Source organism: Neovison vison, chromosome 12 (genome assembly GCF_020171115.1).
Source record: "Neovison vison isolate M4711 chromosome 12, ASM_NN_V1, whole genome shotgun sequence".
Lineage (NCBI taxonomy): Eukaryota > Metazoa > Chordata > Mammalia > Carnivora > Mustelidae > Neogale > Neogale vison.
The window spans coordinates 36,855,283-36,875,118 of NC_058102.1; the positions used below are offsets into that span (position 1 = coordinate 36,855,283).

A 19,836-nucleotide genomic window follows, 5' to 3' on the forward strand; every position below is an offset into this window, starting at 1 on the left:
GGTTAACCAGGAAATCAGGAAGAACTTAATGGAAACCAATGAGAACAAAGACACATCAGTCCAAACCTATGGGATACAGCAAAGGTGGTCCTAAGGGGGAAACACATAGCCACCCAAGCCTCACTCAAAAAAACAGAAAAATCCCGAATAAACAAACTATCATTACACCTTAAAGATCTGGAGAATCAACAACAAATTAAGCCTAACCCATACCCAAGAAGGGAAATAATTAAGAATAGAGCAGAGATCAATGAATTAGAAACTGGAAAACAGTAGAACACATCAAGAAGACTAGAAGCTGGTTCTTTGAAAGAATTAATAAGATCAATAAACCACTGGCCAGGCTTATCCAAAAGAAAACAGAAAGGACCCAAATTAATAAAATTATGAATAAAAGGGGGAGAGATCATGACTAATACCAAGAAAATAAAAACAATTATCAGAAATTATTATCAACTGCTATATGCCAATAAATTAAGCAACCTGGAAGAAATGGATGCAGTCCCAGAAACCTATAAACTACCAAGACTGACACAGGAAGAAATGAACAACCTGAATAGACCAATAACCAGTAACAAGATTGAAGCAGTGATCAAAAATCTACCAAAAGACAAGAATCCAGGACTTGATGGATTCCCTGGGGAATTCTACCAAACATTTGTAGAAGAAATAATTTCTATTCTCCTGAAACTGTTTAAAAAAATAGAAACAGAAAGAAAATTTCCGACTCATTCTGTGAGGCCAGCATTACCTTGATCCCCAAAGCAGGAAAAGACCCCATCAAAAAGGAGAATTTTAGACGAATATCCTTGATGAATATGGATGCCAAAATTATCAACAAAATCCTAGATGATAGGATCCAACAGTACATTAAAAGGATTATCCACCAGACTAGGTAGAATTTATCCCTGAGATGCAAAAGTGGTTCAACGTTTGCAAATCAATCAATGTGATAAAACACATAAATAAAAGAAGAGACGAGAACCACATGGTCCTCTCAATTGATACAGAAAAAACATCCGACAAAATACAGCATCCTTTCCTGATTAAAACTATTCAGAATACAGAGATAGAGGAAACATTCCTCAACTTCATAAAAGTTTTATGAAAAACCCACAGCAAATATTGTTCTCAATGGGGAAAAGTGGAGAGCTTTTTCCCTTAAGATCAGGAACACGACAAGGGTGCCCACTCTCGCCACTATTATTCAACATAGTACTAGAGGTCCTAGCAACAGCAATCAGACAACAAAAAGAAATAAAAGGTATTCAGATTGCAAAGAAGTCAAACTCTGTCTCTTCACAGATAACATGATACTTTATGTGGAAAACCCAAAAGACTTCACCCCTAAATTACTAGAACTCATACAGCAATTCAGTAATGTGGCAGGATACAATCAATGTACAGAAATCAGTTGATTTCTTAGAAGTTAAAAATGTAACTGTAGAAAGAGCAATTAGAGAATCGATCCATTTACAACAGCACCAAAAATGTAAGATACCTTGAAATAAACCAAAGAAAGAGGATCTATACTATATGAACTATACTATAGAACTACAGAACACTCATTAAAGAGACTGAAGAAGATACAAAAAGATGGAAAAACATTCCATGCTCATGGATCAGAAGAATAAACATTGTTAAAATGTCAATGCTGCTCAGAGCAATCTACACTTTCAATGCCATCATGATCAAAATACCAATAGCATTTTTCAAAGTGCTGGAACAATCTTAACATTTGTATGGAAACAGAAAAGACCCCGAATCACCAAGGAAATGTGGAAAAGGAAAAACAAAGCTGGGGGGCATCATGTTGTCTGATTTCAAGCTATATTACAAAGCTGTGACCACCAAGACAGCATGGTAGTGGCACAACAAGACACATAAACCAATGGAACAGAATAGAGAGCTGAGATATGGACCCCCAACTCCATGGTCAAATAATCTTTGACAAAACAGGAAAAAATATCTAATGGAAAAAAGATAGTCTCTTCAATAAATGGTGCTGGGAAAATTGGATAGCAATGTATAGAAGAATGAAACTTGACCATTCTCTTACACCATACACAAAGATAAACTCAAAATGGATGAAAGACCTCAGTGTGAGACAGGGATCTATCAAAATCCTAGAGTAGAACATAGGCAGTAACCTCTTCGACATCAGCCACAACGGCTTCTTTCAAGATACATCTCCAAAGGAAAGGGAAACAAAAGCGAAAATCAACTTTAAAACCTTCTGCACAGCAAAGGAAACAGTCCACAAAACAAAGAGGCAACCCACAGAATGAGAGACAGTATTTGCAAATGACACTACAGATAAAGGGCTGATATCCAGGATCTATAAAGAACTTCTCAAACTCAACACCCAAAACCAAATAACCAAGTTAAAAAAATGGACGGAAGACATGAACAGACATTTCTCCAAAGAAGACATACAAATGGCTAACAGACAAATGAAAAAATGTTCATCATTATCAGTCATTAGGGAAATTCAAATCAAAATCACATTGAGATACCACCTTACACTAGTTAGAACAGCAAAAATTGAAAAGGCAAGAAACAACAAGTGTTGGAGTCTGTGGAGAAAGGGAAACTCTATTAGGCTGTTAGTGGGAATACAAGCTGGTATAGCCACTTCGGAAAACAGTGTGGCCTTTCCTCAAAAAATTAAAAATAGTGCTACCCTATGACCCAGCAATTGCACTGCTGGGTATTTACCTCAAAGATACAGATGCAGTGAAAAGAAGGGCCATATGTACCCCAATGTTTATAGTAGTAATGCCCACAACAGCCAAACTGTGGAAAGAGCCAAGATGCCTTTCAATACATGAATGGATAAAGAAGATGTGGTCCATATATACAATGGAATATTACTCAGCCATCAGAAAGGATGAATACCCAACTTTTGCATCAACATGGATGGGACTGGAGAAGATTATGCTAAGTGAAATAAGTGGAGCAGAGAAAGTCAATTATCATTCAGTTTCACTTATTTGTGGAACATAACAAATAGCATGGTGGGCATTAGGAGAAGGAAGGGAGAAATGAAGGGGGGAAATCCGAAGGGGAGATGAATGATGAGAGGCTATGGACTCCAAGAAACAAACTGAGGGTTTTGGAGAGGAGAGGGGTCGGGGGATAGGTTAGCCTGGTGATAGGTATAAGGAGGGCATGTATTGCATGGGGGCACTAGGTGTTATACACAAACAATGAATCATGGAACACTACATCAAAAACTAATGATGGACTGTAATGAAAGACTAACATAACATAATAAAAATATATATATTAGAGAATGTATAGCTATACATAGGAGACAAGTAAGAGGAAGAATCTTTCATTAAATAGAAGACTGTGCACAGCAGGAAAAAGAAACTCAGAATGCAACTTAATGGAAGAGAAGGAGGACAAGCGTTTGGAAAAAAACCAATTATCAAATGGTCAAATGTGACCAAAAGGTCAGTCAGGCTCTGGAATGAAAGAAGTCTTATAATACATATTATCTATCTTCTGAGTAGTAAAAGAAGGCAGGAACATGGAGGGCTGGAGGGTGTTCAATTTTCAAGTGAGAAGAAAGATTCACAAAAGAATGGAGACAATTTTAAGTTGTCATTAGGAGAATAAAAAAATTATAAAGAGATTTGAGGTCTCAAAAGAGGCAGGCAGTCAATATTTGAGTGGACATAAATTTGCAAAATTACATAACTTTTTTCAAGCAGGCTGATATCTTGTGGTGAACTCCAGAGAAAGAACTACTTCGCAGGAAAGCATAAGAAATTCACTTGTAGACAATTCTGAAGATTGGTAAACATGGGAAAGAACGTGGAGTCTGTATCAGTAAAAAAAGGTTATTTTTTCTCTTACAGAGAAATAATAACTAATCTAAAAGTAGTTTCTATCTCTGTTAATAGGTACGAATTTGTTTTCGAGAACCTTAAAATTGTCCAATTTTATTTTATTTTATTTTTTAAAGATTTTATTTATTTGACAGAGAGAGACACAGCGAGAGAGGGAACACAAGCAAGAGGAGCAGCAGAGGGAGAGGGAGAAGAAGGCTTGCCACCGAGCAGGGAACCTGATGTGGGGCTCAATCCCAGGACCTTGGGATCATGACCTGAGCCAAAGGCAGATGCTTAACGACTGAGCCACCCAGGTGCCCCCAAATTGTCCTATTTTAACTTGAAGAGTAATCCTATTGCAACCAAATGGTTATCAGAATCCTAAAATTGTAATTAGCAAGAGCATATTGTTGAAATTTGCCAGAATTGCAAATGTAAGCTTGAGTATAACAGTTACTGAACCAATGTATTATGGAAAAATTCTCCCATCCCTGATTCTTTGCCTATACAATGAATTACTTACATATAACATTTCAGTGCTTCTAAAATTCTAAATTACAATAGACACAGACTACTTTATCATGACACCAACTTTTCAGAACAAAAAGGAATCATTAGAGCCCCCACTTTAATAATGATTAACCTAAGATACAGTTGCTGCATACTTCTTTATTACTACTGACATTATGCTCAGATTCAAAGCTTCTTCTACCAGTAACAGAGACCCTGAATAAATTCACCTGGGCTAAAAGTCACTTCACTTACAAGACAACACGGTTACTCTTATTAAAATTTTCATACCATTTGGTGATGCCGTAACATTCTTTAATAATATCCTGAAGGACAGCTCGATAGAAGAGAGATTCAGTAGGCAGCTGAAAAAAATGTAAATACATGTGAGCACGAGAAACAAAAAACATAAATCGAATCAATACTAGAGAATCAGGACCATAAGTGAATGTTAGAAACCTGACTTTGTTGCAAAACAGAGGACACTTTAAAAATTTTTCTATTCTAAGTTACATTAAAACCCTGAGACTAATACTCACTAAGGAAGTGATTCTGCAGGAAAATAGAAGAAACTATAAGAGAAATGGCAGTGAATGAGGAAGAAAAAACAAAATTAAAGAAAAATGAGCTAATGGCTCAAATGGAGTGCCGTTCAATTTAAAATGTGGAAATACGATGGAATACTATGCAACCATCAAAAGAAATGAAATCTTCCAATTTGCAACAACGTGGGTGGAACTAGAGGGTATTATGTTCAGTGAAATAAGTCAGTCAGAAAAAGAAAATTATCATATGATCTCTCTGATATGAGGAATTTGAGAGGCAGGGCAGAGGGTTTTGGGGGGTAGGGACGGAAAAAAGGAAACAAGATGGGATCGGGAGGGAGACAAACCATAAGACACTCTTAATCTCACAAAACAAACTGAGGGTTGCTGGGGGTTAGGGGGATAGGGATAGGGTGTTGGGATTATGGACATTGGGGAGGGTATATGCTATGATGAGTGCTGTGAAATGTATAAGCCTGATGATTTACAGACCTGTACCCTTGGGGCAAATAATACATTATATGTTAATAAAAATTAAAAAAAATAAAATGTGGAAATAAACTTTCAGGATTGCCAAATCATTTCTGGAGCCTGTAAGAGAGCAGTCAGGGAGCATACGTGCACAAGAGAAGAGAACACGGATTTGTCCTAATGGCGGTAGAACAGAGATAGTATCACTTAGAATTCACACCTGAAAGAGAAGGTACTATTCTAACTAAGGACATTCTAAAAATATGTCTGAGGTCTGAAAGGTCATAGCACTGGCTACTCTAGAGTTTGAAAGGGCATATTTTTTGTTCTTTGGAAAGGTTAGGATCAGGTGTCCGTGAAGGTTTTCCAAAGGGAAGAGGGTATGGTAGAAGAGAAAGGTTCCAGTGAATGATGGTATTTCTGAAGAAGCAGAGGTTAAAAAAAAAGGTATTATACATAACATAAAACACTTCACTGAAAAAAATGGAAGTGGTAATCAAACTAAAAAACTACAAAAGTCACCCAAACTCCAACCACATCCCCACAGACCTCCTAATACTGACAGTATAAATAAATCCAATATAAAGTATCAAATACTGTATGGTGACTAACATAACATAGTAAAATTAAAAAAAAAAAAAGAAATATCAAGATCAGCAAGAACTCTGGTTCCATGCCAAGTTACTAAAAAAAAAAAAAAAAAAAAAAAAAAAAAAGAAAGAAAGAAAAGGTAAGAAAACAGAAAAGAAAAGAAAAATGAGCCAGAATAGAGGGAGGTCAACAATATTGAATGGTTCTGATGAGACTATTAAGGTGAAAACTCCATACTTCCATACTGTGCAGTGACTCGTAAAGTTTTTTTTTTTTTAAGATTTTATTTATTTATTTGACAGACAGAGATCGCAAGTAGGCAGAGAGGCAGGCAGAGAGAGAGGGGAGAGCAGGCTCTCCGCTGAGCAGAGAGCCCGATGCGGGGCTCGATCCCAGGATCCTGGGATCGTGACCTGAGCCAAAGGCAGAGGCTTTAACCCACTGAGCCACCCAGTTGCCCCAACTCTTAAAGTTTTAAAGACAGAGCTCAGTATATATTTTCTTAGTTATCCTTTTGTAAGTTCTAGTCTCCTTCAGAGCACAAAACTGTTATTTTTATCGCTTGGATTCCAATGGAGTTAAGCACAAAATAAAATCTTGCCTGTGTGCTCAGGCAGAAACCCTACTGCCTCTCCACTCACCTTACCTCAAGTTCCTACACTGTGGGCCCCTGGTGCTGAAACTACAAAAAAACACAAGTTGAGGAGTTGAGAGTCAACCTTATTATTTCTCCGCTCTTCACCTAATGGCACTGCCTTCTTAAGTCACTGGGCAATGTCTGACTTGCAGGATCTTGATAAGACACTTGGAAAGAACACATGGTATATCCTTTATGGATGGTGGGAATAGTGGGGAGAGGGTGATTCTAGTCATAAATGGGGTTAGAAATACCACAGTCTCCAATTCAGCTCCTAAAATAACACACTAACAGCAGATATACACACATACTTGAGTGCCCACTATAAAATTTATATCCTTCAAAAGATACACTTCTTATATAAAATTTCTTTCTAAATACCACTCCTTGACTTAAGACAAACTAATTTCTAAAGTTTTTTTTCATTCTCCAAACATGCTCCAAAACATTTCATTCTAAATTTCCCATCTCTGGATATACTTTTCATTTGGCATTTTTTCACTTTAAGTAATTCTTTTTTGTAGTACCAAAAATCTCTATCATCTGTTCCTCACTTTCCCCAAATCCCTTCAGTTTTCTCACAAAAATGCTGAAATCTCCTTTCATACATTAACACCTATTATTCTATTGATATTCAAGGCATTCTGGGAAATACATTACATGAAGTAAAATATTAGCATCAGTATTATAAATGGCTTACAAAGTTCTTAATTTTTATATGGTTAGCTATCTAATAAATAGGAAGTTTAATTTTATGTAAATATTATATGCAAGTCTAAAAATAGTCAAGCTAGTATTTGAACTGAAGAAGCCTAGCTCAGATGTCCCTGTACCAAGCCATGATGCTCTTTTGCCTCTTGGACACTTGAGCAGGGATGAGGTATCATTAGTTTTATTATGCACTTCATTTGGGGAAAAAACCTCTTAAAAATATGGTGTGCCTTCGTGGCTCAGTCTTTAAGGGGTGACTCGACTTCGGCTCAGGTCATGATCTCAGGGTCCTGAGATTGCGCCCCTTGTCCAGCTCCATGCTCAGTGGGGAACCAGCTTAAGGATTCTTTCTCCCCCCTCCCCTTCCATCCACTCTCTCTTTCTCTCTAAAAACAAAAACCAAAAAAAAAAAAAAAAAAAAAACTCTTAAAAATAAAGCTTTCCAGGGCACCTGGGTGGCTCAGTGCTTTAAGCCTCTGCCTTCCACTCAGGTCATGATCTCAGGGTCCTGGGATGGAACCCTGCATTGGGCTCTCTGCCCAGCAGGGAGCCTGCTTCCCCCTCTCTGCCTGCCTCTCTGCCTACTTGTGACCTTTCTCTCTCTGTCATATAAATAAATAGAATCTTAAAAAAATATTAAAGCTTTTCATTCACCACCTTCAAGAAAAAATTACATAAACAGCATCAAGACAATTTAGAAATAAATATATATTTATACTGTCATTAAAAACTGGTTGAAGATGACCAAATAAAAAACCAAAAAAACCCAAAACCCAACAACCCCAAGAAATGCATTTAAATAAGAGATCACACAGAAATGCATACAGAAATACAAACAGGATAGACTAAATCGTCATTCCCAAGTTATCCTGAGTAATTAAGAGCTTTACAGCTATTTCCTAAGAAAAAGGGAAGAGAGTTATGAAGTACCTTCAAATGTGCATTCCTAGAATAACTAGGACTACCCACCCTGGTAAAGATGGAGCGGGGTAAGCGGGAATGGAATCAACATCTCCCCCGCACTGTGTGTCTGACTATTTCAAGAATAAACTGGATGTGGCTCAGAGTTTGCTTTCTTTCCTTCATAAGTGATAAATCAACTTAACACTTTAATGCATCTTAAATAGGAGGGAGCAAAAAGAGCACATCCTTAAAGTATATTATCTTAGGCATGCATTTTACAGGTCTAGTGGAAAGGGCACTAAGCCAGAAGTCAGTGACTCTGCAATTAATTAAGGGAGGTAGAATGCACTATTAAACTTCTGCTGTGTATCATGTTCTCATGCAAGTTTGGGATAATACTCAACTTATAAGATTGACTGTAAACATGAGTAAGCACTTGGGAAATTGAAAAACATCACAAAAATGCACAGGAACATTATTATGATAAAGGCTCTTTCCTCTTCTATATTCCTAAGGAACCACCAGGTTGATAGGCAATATACCAGGAGTTTGAGACTAAAGCCCACACACCTAAATATGCTCTAATGCCTTTAAAAATAAGTTTTTATCAACTTTTAGATATGTATTACGAGTACATTTTTTTAAAGTTCTTAGCATTGTGCCCAGTAAGTACTCAGTAAATGGTATTTGTTGCTGTTGTCATTTTCAAATTATTATTTTAAAAAATTCAAATTTACATTAATGATCTTTTTTAAAAAAGCAAAATACTGATTTCTAAAATTTAGGTCCAACAAGAAAACTCTTGTGAAGAGTTTAAAAAGAACTCTTAAAAATTTTTTAGAAATTCTTAGTACATTTCATGAATTATAATGTAGAGGATAAGGCAATTACATGGATATTCTGGGGAGACTTTTAACTTCCTTTTGTATGTACAAGCCCACTTGGCTATTTCAACTAGTGATTAATCAAGGAAAAAAAGTTAAACAACAACAAAATGTGTGTTTTGGACTATAGGTAAATAATGAACTGAATGCTATTCCATATATACCTCTTGAACTAAGTCCATAAAAGCCTAATAGTTAGCAACAGCAGTCTTTAGAAATATTTATAGACTGTTTAGTATATTATGAAGAAATGAGACATTAGTACAAGAATATAATGTAGAAGTTTTCTTAAAAGTTCAATTTACTTTTTCTGAAAGTTCACTTCGCTTTTAAAGTAAACTTATAGAAAATGTATACATTTGAATATGAAGAGGTGAAAGAAGAGGTGATATTTATTAAAAGTCATCGGGTTTTAAGGTCATCAGCAGGTCATGTACAGAGTCTTTAAGAAAACTATCATGTCCATCTGTTGTATTAGAGTAAGCATTCTTACTTACCCCTTGCCCAACTGCAACTCGTTCCAATGCCTTTGGAGAAAAAAATAAGACAGAGACTGCTCATATTTTTAGTCTTACCTTATAAGACTTATAAACACATTATATAAGGGCTTATAAAAGTGACACTTAAAAAGATTAATTAAGTGACAATATGTAAGTTTATACATTTAAAAATGTTAATGTCATTAACATTGTTAACTGGTTTACTTGTATAATTTAGGGTTGATTTATAATAGGTGTGTGTCATGTACACAAGCACAAACACACCTCAACTATATACACTCCTTGAATTTTAGAAAAAATAAGAAAACAGAAAAGAAATGAAATAACTTTTAGTTTAGTTAAAACAATCAAATAAATCCAAAACTACTATTTTTTAATCCAAAGCTATTATTATGTATGTATGTGTATGTGTGTGTATATATATATGTTTACATATTATTTTAAACTTATTTTCATCTAATTATTTTATAAACATGTTTCATATTTTATTATATATGGTTATATTGAACAGAATGTAGTTGAAAACTTAGTTCAGTGAAGTATGTATAGCTGGGATCTGCCTGGTCTGTAAATTCAAATCAAGTTCGCATATGTTCAAGTGCCCAGTAAAACAAATAATACATATTTTTACAATTTTATATATAGATAGTTTTATATTTATATTTAAGATCCAGAACATTTTTAGAAAATGTTTCTTAATATTTCTAATAAATACTCATAATGCAACACATATGAAAGAGATATATGAAAGACTTGCCATAATTTAAATACGGAATAGAGGCTTCTAAAACTTTCATTTTTTTAAGAGACACACATCTCCACACTTACATAGTTTTATAACTGAATTAGATTAAGATATGTTAATATTTAACTTTCTTTTAAAAATCTAATCAAAATATTTCAAACACAAAGTAGTAAAATAAAGTAGATCTGCATATATTTCCTATTCAATTTTAAAATACTCATTTTTGCTTCAGATTGCTATTCCTCATAAATAATACTTATAAGATAGAGCTGAATGATATACTTCTGAAACCAATTTACAGATTATCCTGTGTAAGTACAATTTTTGCAGCTGTACAAGCTCACTGACAAGGTAAAGTACTCGCCACAAGTTGTATAGCTAGTTAGCAGTGAGCAGGAGGCAAAAACTTGTTCTTTAAACCCTGATTAACTTCTCCTGCCCTCGCACTATGAAGATTTAGTGAGAAAATGAGTTCATTGTATAAAAAGTTGCTTCACAGAAAGTGTTCAAAGAAAAAAAAGGCAATTTTTCCATTGATTTGAAGGATACCTTCACTGAACATCTAGAGCCACAGATTTATGAATACAGGCGAAAGACACTATATAATTCTCTTATTAAATTAAACAGCAAGAGGCCCAGAATAAATTTATTATTGAAGAAAACACTGATTTTCATTTACAGTACTGTTTGTGCTCATTTCAGATAGATTTTTGTGTTAGAGCTTTTGCTAAAAGACTGAATTGAATAAAGAAACAAGAATTTTAGTAAGTTGCTTGGTGTTGGTAAGAATATCTGCTTTTAGATAAGTATAACTAGTTAAAAGTAGTCAATAACAAGACTACTTTTAGTATGTGTTGCTGATGAGGGATTTTAGAAATACAAACGATAAATTATGATGACATAATAAAAGATAACCAGGTAGGTGATAAGAAGTTTCTTGCAAACAATATTTTTCTTGGCCAATAAATAAAGATAATGAAGAAAATAAACCCAAGTGTTCATATCATACTAATCTACAATATTTTGCAGTTTTATCAGGGTTAAAGTATGTTGACAGGATTATTCTAATCTAATTAAAATTTTATCTCTGGTGAGCAGCCTTAACAATTTATCTCAAAGTGTCACCAGAAAGGTCTCTTTCTCTCTTTTTTACCCCCCCCCCCAGGTTTTGATTACTTGTGGAAAAGGTCAGGTATGGTGCAAAAGGCAATAAAAAAATGCACCAAAAAAACCTGTTTCTTGGACTCCAAAAAAGAGGCCAAGGTAGCTAGGGACTGGGATGGAGCCAAGGAGAGGGGCATTCCATAGGAAGCGGACATTAGTCAGGAAAAGTTATTAAGTGGTGTGGTCTATACATTCTATATTCTAAAATTCATTTTTCAAAATGCTTCATTTTGTTCTTTTGAATGTTTATTTTCATAGAAACCATTTTTGTTTTGTGAATGCAGTATATTCTTTTATCTAAGAGATATTAATAGTTATTTTACATTATTTTATTTTATTTAGTCTTCATTTCCTCCAAGTTTCTTTTCTTCTGCTTACCTGATCTCTGTTCTTTCATGTTAGACTTTCTTTAGACACCTAGTGATTTTTGGCTCTCTGCTGATAATTAAAATGGGGGTATCATAAACCTGATTAGAGGTATTATGCTTTTGAGTGAGGACTGTTAATTGTGGGCTTCATCATAAAGGTGACATACGTCCTGCTTTACTGTAAAATCCCTGATGCCAATATCATTAGGTCTTTTCCCTTAGTCTTGTGAGATTCCCTAGGAAAGCCTATTTCATTTTATTTTTTATTTTTTTTTTTTATTTTTTAAAGATTTTATTCACTCACTTGTCAGTGAGAGAGAGCACAAGCAGGGGGAGAAGCAGGCAGCCACTGAGCAAGAAGCCTGATGTGGGACTGGATCTTAGAACCCTGGGATCATGACCTGAACCAAAGGCAGATGCTTAACTGACTGAACCACGCAGGTGTCCCAGGAGAGGCTATTTTAATTTCTTGCCTGAAGGGTATAATCCTGGTTGCCAGCATTCTTAGAACCAAAGTAATTCCAAGAATGACCTGTCACAAATACATGATCCGGAACAAATACCACTAACAGACACAATGAAAGAACAATACAATTTCGAAGAAAAGCAATTTAAGAAGATTTACAAAAATTATTATTTGAGCATAAATAGATTTCTAAATTAATTCTAGGATCCATGACCTAGAACACTAGTGTACTATTTTTTATATTGCTGTGTGACTGGAATAAAAATAATGGCCACAGAAATTAATTTATCTTGGGACTGGACACTACATTATTAACTAGCCATATTTTAAATTTCTCATGATAAAAAATAACTTACACTTTTTAACTTGCTTTTATCCTTTGTAAACTAATATAGGCCCACGAACAGAGAATACCACATGCTAAAGTGTTCTAGGTCTAAGGGCATTAGCCAAATTAGGCACTTTAAAAGTTTTATTTAAGTAGATAGTTGCTTCATATTCCAGATAGCTTATTAATATTTTTCCCATTCTATAAAAAATTAAGGGACCAAATGATCTACTACAAACACACACAAACATAGCACAGAACTGTGAATAAAGCACTGAACTAATTCTGTATTTAATACTTGGTAGCTGGTATATTATCTATGATAATTAAAGTAATTATATATAAAAATTATAAGTAAAAAAGTATAATGATAAACTGCTACCAACTGTAAAGTAGTAGATAATGTTGGAAGGGCAAGTCATTTTTTTCTTAAAATTTGCAATGCACAAAAGTATTAATAATGATGCTCTGCAAAACTTGGCATTTAATTCATGATATTAGCCAACAATAATAAATTCCTCAACATCTGGATAAAGCTCTTAGTCCAGAAAAAAACATAATCATACCAAACATGCTGACATTCTGGCATTACGACCACAGCACCATCTCTCTTCCTTTAAATACTGGCACATTGGAAATCCCCATTTTTCTTGGGTACTTTCTGCAGATGGGGGAAAAATATGGATTATTTAAATAAGATTCTTCCTCTTTCAGTTAAAGTAAACAATCTATTGAGAAAGAAAAGCAGTCATTGAGAATCAAACAGTAGTTAAACAAGGAGGTAGTAATGTTTAACAGTTCATTCCAATCTGTTAATTGAAAGCATATTAATGTTATGAAAGTGGTATTTTCAACAACAGCTGTTTTGTGTTTAAGCTTTAGGTCTGATACTAACCAAATTGCCAAAATTATTTTTCTAAGATTTAGCAGAAGCAATTTAAAATGGAAGTACTCTTCATGTTCAGTGTAACTACAGGAAATAAGTAATGAGATACTGGATGTTTACTGCTGAACTGACTTTCTAAAAAAATGATTTATTAAATGACATGTGGTAATTTATTATAGAACAATATTAATTTATCCCTAATAATGATGAAACCTCAATTTTTTTTCAGCCGCTATATTCACTTTCCAGGAAAAGAGCAGCTGTATAAGCTCTTCTTTCTTCATTATATTAACAGGCTGTAATATTTTCAATTGTGAAGCAGTTTGGCTCAGTTGCATATATGGTTTAACTAACAACAACAAAAATCAACATTCACTGCTTAATCACACATATCTTTTGCCTAACTCACAGAGTTGCAAATGCAATCTGCTGATGTTCAAACCCTTAATGCAGCACTACTAATTACACAGGGATTTTGAAACGGAAAACAAATTTCTTTTTTAAATTGAAGCCTAAAAAATAAGAGCTTAAATTTATCAAGACTGTGAGAACTTAGGTTAAAAAGTAAAAATAGAATTAAAACCTCGAAAACATAAAAACACTTCAAAAGTAAATACTGTTTAAAAAGTAAATAAAAATTAAACAAAAAGAAAATAATGTTGAAGTAGAATTCGTGAAGTAAATTTCGCTGTTATCAAGGATGACTTATGATTAAAATAGTGAAAGTTTAAATTTCATGCAGATCATATGCCTGTGAAAGTGGTTTCTTTCATTCATAAATTAAGATTTATAACAGACCTTACTGATAATCAGTTGGGAGATACAGACCTTTCCCTGGGAATATAAATAATAATAATGCTAATGTTTATGCAGCACTTAATATTGTGAGGTAATACTGTAAATACTTCAAATGTATTAACTAGTTTTAGTCCCTACAGCAACTCTATGAAGCAGGTACACTATTATTCTCATGGCTTAGCTAGGGAAACTAAGCATAGGCCGGTTAAGTAAATTGTCTAAGTTGCAAAATCAAGCACATGGTGGGACAGGGTTTAAACAGAGGCAATTGGAGGGACTCCAGAGGCCATGCTCTTAACCACCAAGCTATATAAACAATTTCAACTATACATGCACAGGACTTCTGGAGCCTTAAAGCCCTTCCAGGTTCTGGGGACCTTGGACTACTTCCTCTATTTCCAAAATGACTTGAAATAGCAGTTTGAGTCTTATTTAAGGCTTTACAATTTGACTGAGACATGATTACTACTAAATAAAAGAAATTACTACAAGGTTTTTTATTCATCTAACCAATTTCTATTTCTAACTATTTCTAACCAAAATGAGAAATATCTAGATCTTACTATAAAGCATAAGGGGCTAGAGAGATGGGTTTGTGTTATTTTACTCAGAATAGTTAGGAAAGGTGCTAACCAATAAAAGAGCTATATTTTCCCTTTCCCCCAGCCATTCTCTTGTTCCTTACAGACAGGAATAGAGATCAAAGGTATGATGGGATTAGTCCCGGCAGTCCCTAGACAGTGGTAAAGCTGTGAGTGTATTGCAGAGGTATGATAGGTGGGAATTATTCAGAGGAATACTGAGTTCTGGGATTCCCAGATTTCTAGTAATAAAGGGAAGATGAAGGCAGGGATACATTTGACCTCTGGTATCCCTCTTCATTTCAGATGACACAAATATGGAAGCCAACAGCAGAGGCGGCTGAGCACATGGGGCTATCATTAGAAAAACGGAGACTAGTAAAGGATGTTTTTTTATTGCATGTTCACTAACTTGTAATGATGAAGGTATTGAGAGTAAAGAATGGCTATGGTGTTCCTAAGGGCCCATAAAGCTATCTTTTCCACTACAATAAAGGCCTACAGAAGGATACTTATTGCGTATAAGGGAGCTTCCTCTCCAACCCTGCATAACTGTGATAGCAGAAGCACAATGTTACTCGATATATATGGCTCCCTGAATCTTTAGCCAAAACACCTAAGATCCTAGGGCTTTTACAGTTTATAGCAATTGCCAGCCTTAGTTCAGGGTTATGTAAAATCCCATCAAAACCTCTCTCCTTTGGACACCTCGTGGTTGTGGAATCTCCTTCAAGTTTTCTGAATCTACATCACAGTTTCCTCTGTGGTTGAGGTCATGGTGGCCTCACAGCTCTGCTCCTTTTTTAAAAGTAAGTGCAAACAATTGTTAGAAAGGCAGGACATCCTCAAAGTCAAACAAAGCCTTTCAAGTACAGGTTCAATATTATCTTTGGAATCCATTTCAGCAGCTTCATTCTGACTGCAGTGAAGAAGGAGGCTCACTTCTATGTTCCGAATCAAAGTCACAGAGCTCGAGGTTTCTACTGTTATGTATCAATCCCTTAGTTAACTCTGTTCATACATTTAAATCTAGTCGCACTGAGCATTAACCTCTCTTACCAGTTGCTTTTCCCCAGGATCACTTTCAGGATATCTTTAAATGATAATTTTGGAATAGATGAAGACTCTTATTTTTTTCTTTTATCCAATTTCTTTTTTGTTGGCTTTAGAAATCCATTAATCTCATAAAAGGAGAGCTTCTACTAGTTCTTCCTACTAGTTCTTCCTTCCTGTGTTAGTAATATTATTATCTTAATTAAGCAAGTTTTAACTTAAGAACCATCTTCTATTATTCTTTCCTTTAATCCCTAAGTTTTTATATATACAACCTCTTAATTATACCTGCTTTTCTTTTTCTATCTTCATTAGCTCATGACTGGGTAAATGTAATACCTACTTACTAATTCTCCATTTCTCTTTCCTTTTATCTTGTCCATTCTTTATATATATCCTTTATATTAAGAAGAACATTATCTTTTTAAAATAGATACATCTAACCATGTCATTCCAATAGTTATTGTTTCCCTAACCACTAGCACCTATGAGACAAAACCTAATGGGTATTTTTCTTACTGTGGATTTTCAGGAGGTTCTGATACTCCTTTTATAATATTATCTCCCTCTGGTTCCATGATACCATGCATGCTCTCTTACTTGTGTCTAATGCTCTTCATATCCCCTGATAGTTTGTTATTTTGTGTCTACTTAATGTTCATAAGGATTATTCCTATCCCCCCTTTATGCTTTTTTGAAGACCAATTCAAACTCAAATGATTTCAGTTGGTATATAAATGTATGAAGCAGCTAGATAGAATAAAATAAGTACTAATCAATTTGTATAGTAACTAAATATCTCATTTGGTCAGTCTTACTGCTATTTAAAGCATAATTTGGGCATAATACAACAGTCAAACTTGCCCAAAATGAGTCTGGGGGCACCCACGTGAGAGCCAGTGTGTAACCCCTGCTTTATCTGTATGCTTTCCCTAGGCAATCTTACCTGTATCTCAATATACACTGACGATTCCTTTAGTAATTTCCTAGGGCTGCTATAACAAATTACTACATACTTGGTAGCTTAAAGCAACAGAAAGGTTTTCTCTTACAGTTCTGGAGGCTAGAAATCTGAAATCAAGGTATGGGCTGGGCCATGCTCTCTCTGAAGGCTCTAGGGAAGAATCCTTTCCTTGCCCTTTCCTTGCCCCTTCCTAACCTCTGATGGTTGTTGGCAATCCTTGGCATTCTTTGGCTTGTAGCTGTACCATTCCCTCTGTGTCTCTCTGCATTCTCTCCTCTTTTTATAAGGACATTCACACTGGATTTAAGGTCCACCCTATTCCAGTATGACCTTATCCTAACTAATCACATCTATAAATACCCTATTTCTAAACAAGGTCACATTCTGAAGTTCTGAGTTGATGTGACTTTTGGGAGACACCATTCAAGCTACTCCAATTCCTAAATTATATCTTCAACCTCTTCTCTAAGATATAATTCTGCATCATGAATACCCTAACTACCATCTCCAAATATATATTTCATGGGCACGTGATGATTAACATGTCCAAAATCTAAATAACTGAATGACACAAAACCAGATATCCTAAAGTTTCCTATTTTCATGACTGGCAACAACATTTATTCATTTACTTGAGTCAAAAAATTCAGAAATCTTCTCAGACACTTCCTCATATATAGCTTATTTTAGAAATTCCCCTAAATATTTATTTTTCCCCTAAATATTCCTCAAATCCATTCATATTCTCTATTTCCACCATCCCAAACTACTGTGCTATGAAACTGCTATGAAAGCCTCTTGACTAATTATCAACACACACTCTTGCTCCTTTTTATTTCAGTTTCAATAAGGCAAAGTGATCTTTTAGAATATATTTATTTTTACATTTTTAAGAAGATTTTATTTATTTGACAGAGAGAGATCACAAGTAGGCAGAGAGGCAGGCAGAGAGAGAGGAAGGGAAGCAGGCCCCCCTGCTGAGCAGAGAGCCCCATGCGGGACTCGATCCCAGGACCCTGAGATCATGACCCGAGCCGAAGGCAGCGGCTTAACCCACTGAGCCAGCCAGGCGCCCGATGTTTTAGAATATAAACCTCATCAGTTCACTACCCGATTTAACAGGTTCTTCTTCTCCTTTCAGACTGAAAACCAAGAAATAGACTCTTAATACAGAGAACAAACTGATAGTTACCAGAATGGAGGTGGATGGGTGGATGGGTTAAATAGGTGATAGGGATTAAGAAGGGCACTTGTTAGGATGAGCACTAGGTGTTGTAAGGAAGTCTTCTAGCACTGTATTGTACACCTGAAACTAATACTAGATTGCAATCATAACTAAATGGAATTTTAAAAATTTATTTATTTATTTATTGGACAGACAGAGATCACAAGTAGGCAGAGAGGCAGGCAGAGAGAGTGGGGGAAGCAGGCTTCCCGCTGAGCAGAAAGCCCGATGCGGGGCTCCATCCCAGGACCCTGGGATCATGACCTGAGCTGAAGGCAGAGGCTTTAACTCACTGAGCCACCCAGGTGCCCTTGGAATTTAAATAAAAACTTGAAAAAGAAAGATGAAAACGTTGTTCTTTAACGTGATCTGCTTTTGACTACCTCTCTGGCATCATTTTACACCTTGTTCTGTTTCACCCTCTTGTAAAATTTTCAATTCTCTAAAATAGCAAAATACGTATCTCAAAGCTTTGGAATTTTCTTTGGTAAGTCTTAGATTTTTACACTATATCCTACGATTCTCCTACACCCACATCTTTGTAAATAGCCCCTTTGTGAATAAACTCATTTCAAATTATTCTAAATGATGTGTACCATCCATCTGCTTACTGTTAACTTCCTGATTCCCACTTCACTTAGAATAAGACTTATGATATCCTGTGCAGCTCTACAAGACCACTATTCTCCACCCAGAGCTATTGCCTCTCTGAGCTCCTCTCCTACTATTCTTCTTGAACTCCACTCCGGCTTCTTGCTATTCCTCAAATATGCCAGGTTGAGGGCACCTGGTTGGCTAGGTAGGTTAAGTATCTGCCTTTGGCTCAGGTCATGATCCTAGGATCCTGGGATGGAGCACCAAGTGCAGCTCCCCACTGAGTCCTGCTCCATTCTCAGCAGGAAGCCTGCTTCTCTCTCTCCCTCTCCCTCTGCCTGCCACTCGCCCTGCTTGTGCTCTCTGTCTGTCAAATAAATACAGTCTTTGAAAAAAAATATGCCAACTTGTTCCTCTTGTGTGGAATGATTCCCGCCCCCCAACCCCCTTAGCTATTCACTTGGTAACTCAATTACCTCTTTCAAGTCTTTGCTGAACTTTCATCTTTTAGCAAGGTTTCTCCGGGCTCCCTATTTAATTTACCTACTTAGGTTATTTATTGTTTATTCTTCTCCTAGTGTTCTTTTCCAATGTAGTCTTGATCTGAACTTTTAGAACTATTTCTTAACTAGTCTCCCTGTCCCTGATCTAGCTCCATGTCAATCTATCCTCTATAATGCCAAAAACTACTACCTTTCAGAAATGTAGTTGAGTGTATGAAATTCCTTTGCATTAAACCAATACACAAGAGATATTTTTATGGAACAAAATGAAATATATTTTGTCTCCCACTGAATAATATTCTGTCACACCACATTAGCATTCATGGCTCTCACAGTCTGGTCCTAATTTGTTTTTCGGTGATATTTTCTGTTTCCAACACTCTCATTCTCAACTCACTCTCAGTTATATATCCACATGGACTTGTTTTATTCAGAACAAGCCACATAGTTTCTGCCTCTGTGCCTCCTTTCTACAAAGTTCTCAAAATGTCCTTCCCTACTAATACATCTTTCTCAATGAAGACCAAACATCTCCTCTTTTAGAAAGCTTTCCTTCATCCTTTAGTTATG

General features: G+C 35.6%; 1 protein-coding gene across 8 annotated transcripts in view; it reads right to left on the reverse strand.

Annotated features, from left to right (window-relative positions):
* The window catches only part of METTL25 (methyltransferase like 25), a 143,082-nt gene that overhangs the window by 63,190 nt on the left and 60,056 nt on the right, over nucleotides 1-19,836 (reverse strand). For all 8 annotated transcript variants that reach the window (XR_006381376.1, XR_006381374.1, XR_006381373.1 and 5 more), the window contains exons 6-8: nucleotides 13,229-13,323; nucleotides 9,589-9,618; nucleotides 4,641-4,714 (exon numbers count right to left, since the gene is read on the reverse strand). Coding sequence is in view for 3 of the 8 variants with exons in the window: in XM_044228319.1 (XP_044084254.1) it covers nucleotides 4,641-4,714; nucleotides 9,589-9,618; nucleotides 13,229-13,323 (199 nt within the window). In the remaining 5 variants the exon portion in view is untranslated. The remainder of the gene's footprint in view (nucleotides 1-4,640; nucleotides 4,715-9,588; nucleotides 9,619-13,228; nucleotides 13,324-19,836) is intronic.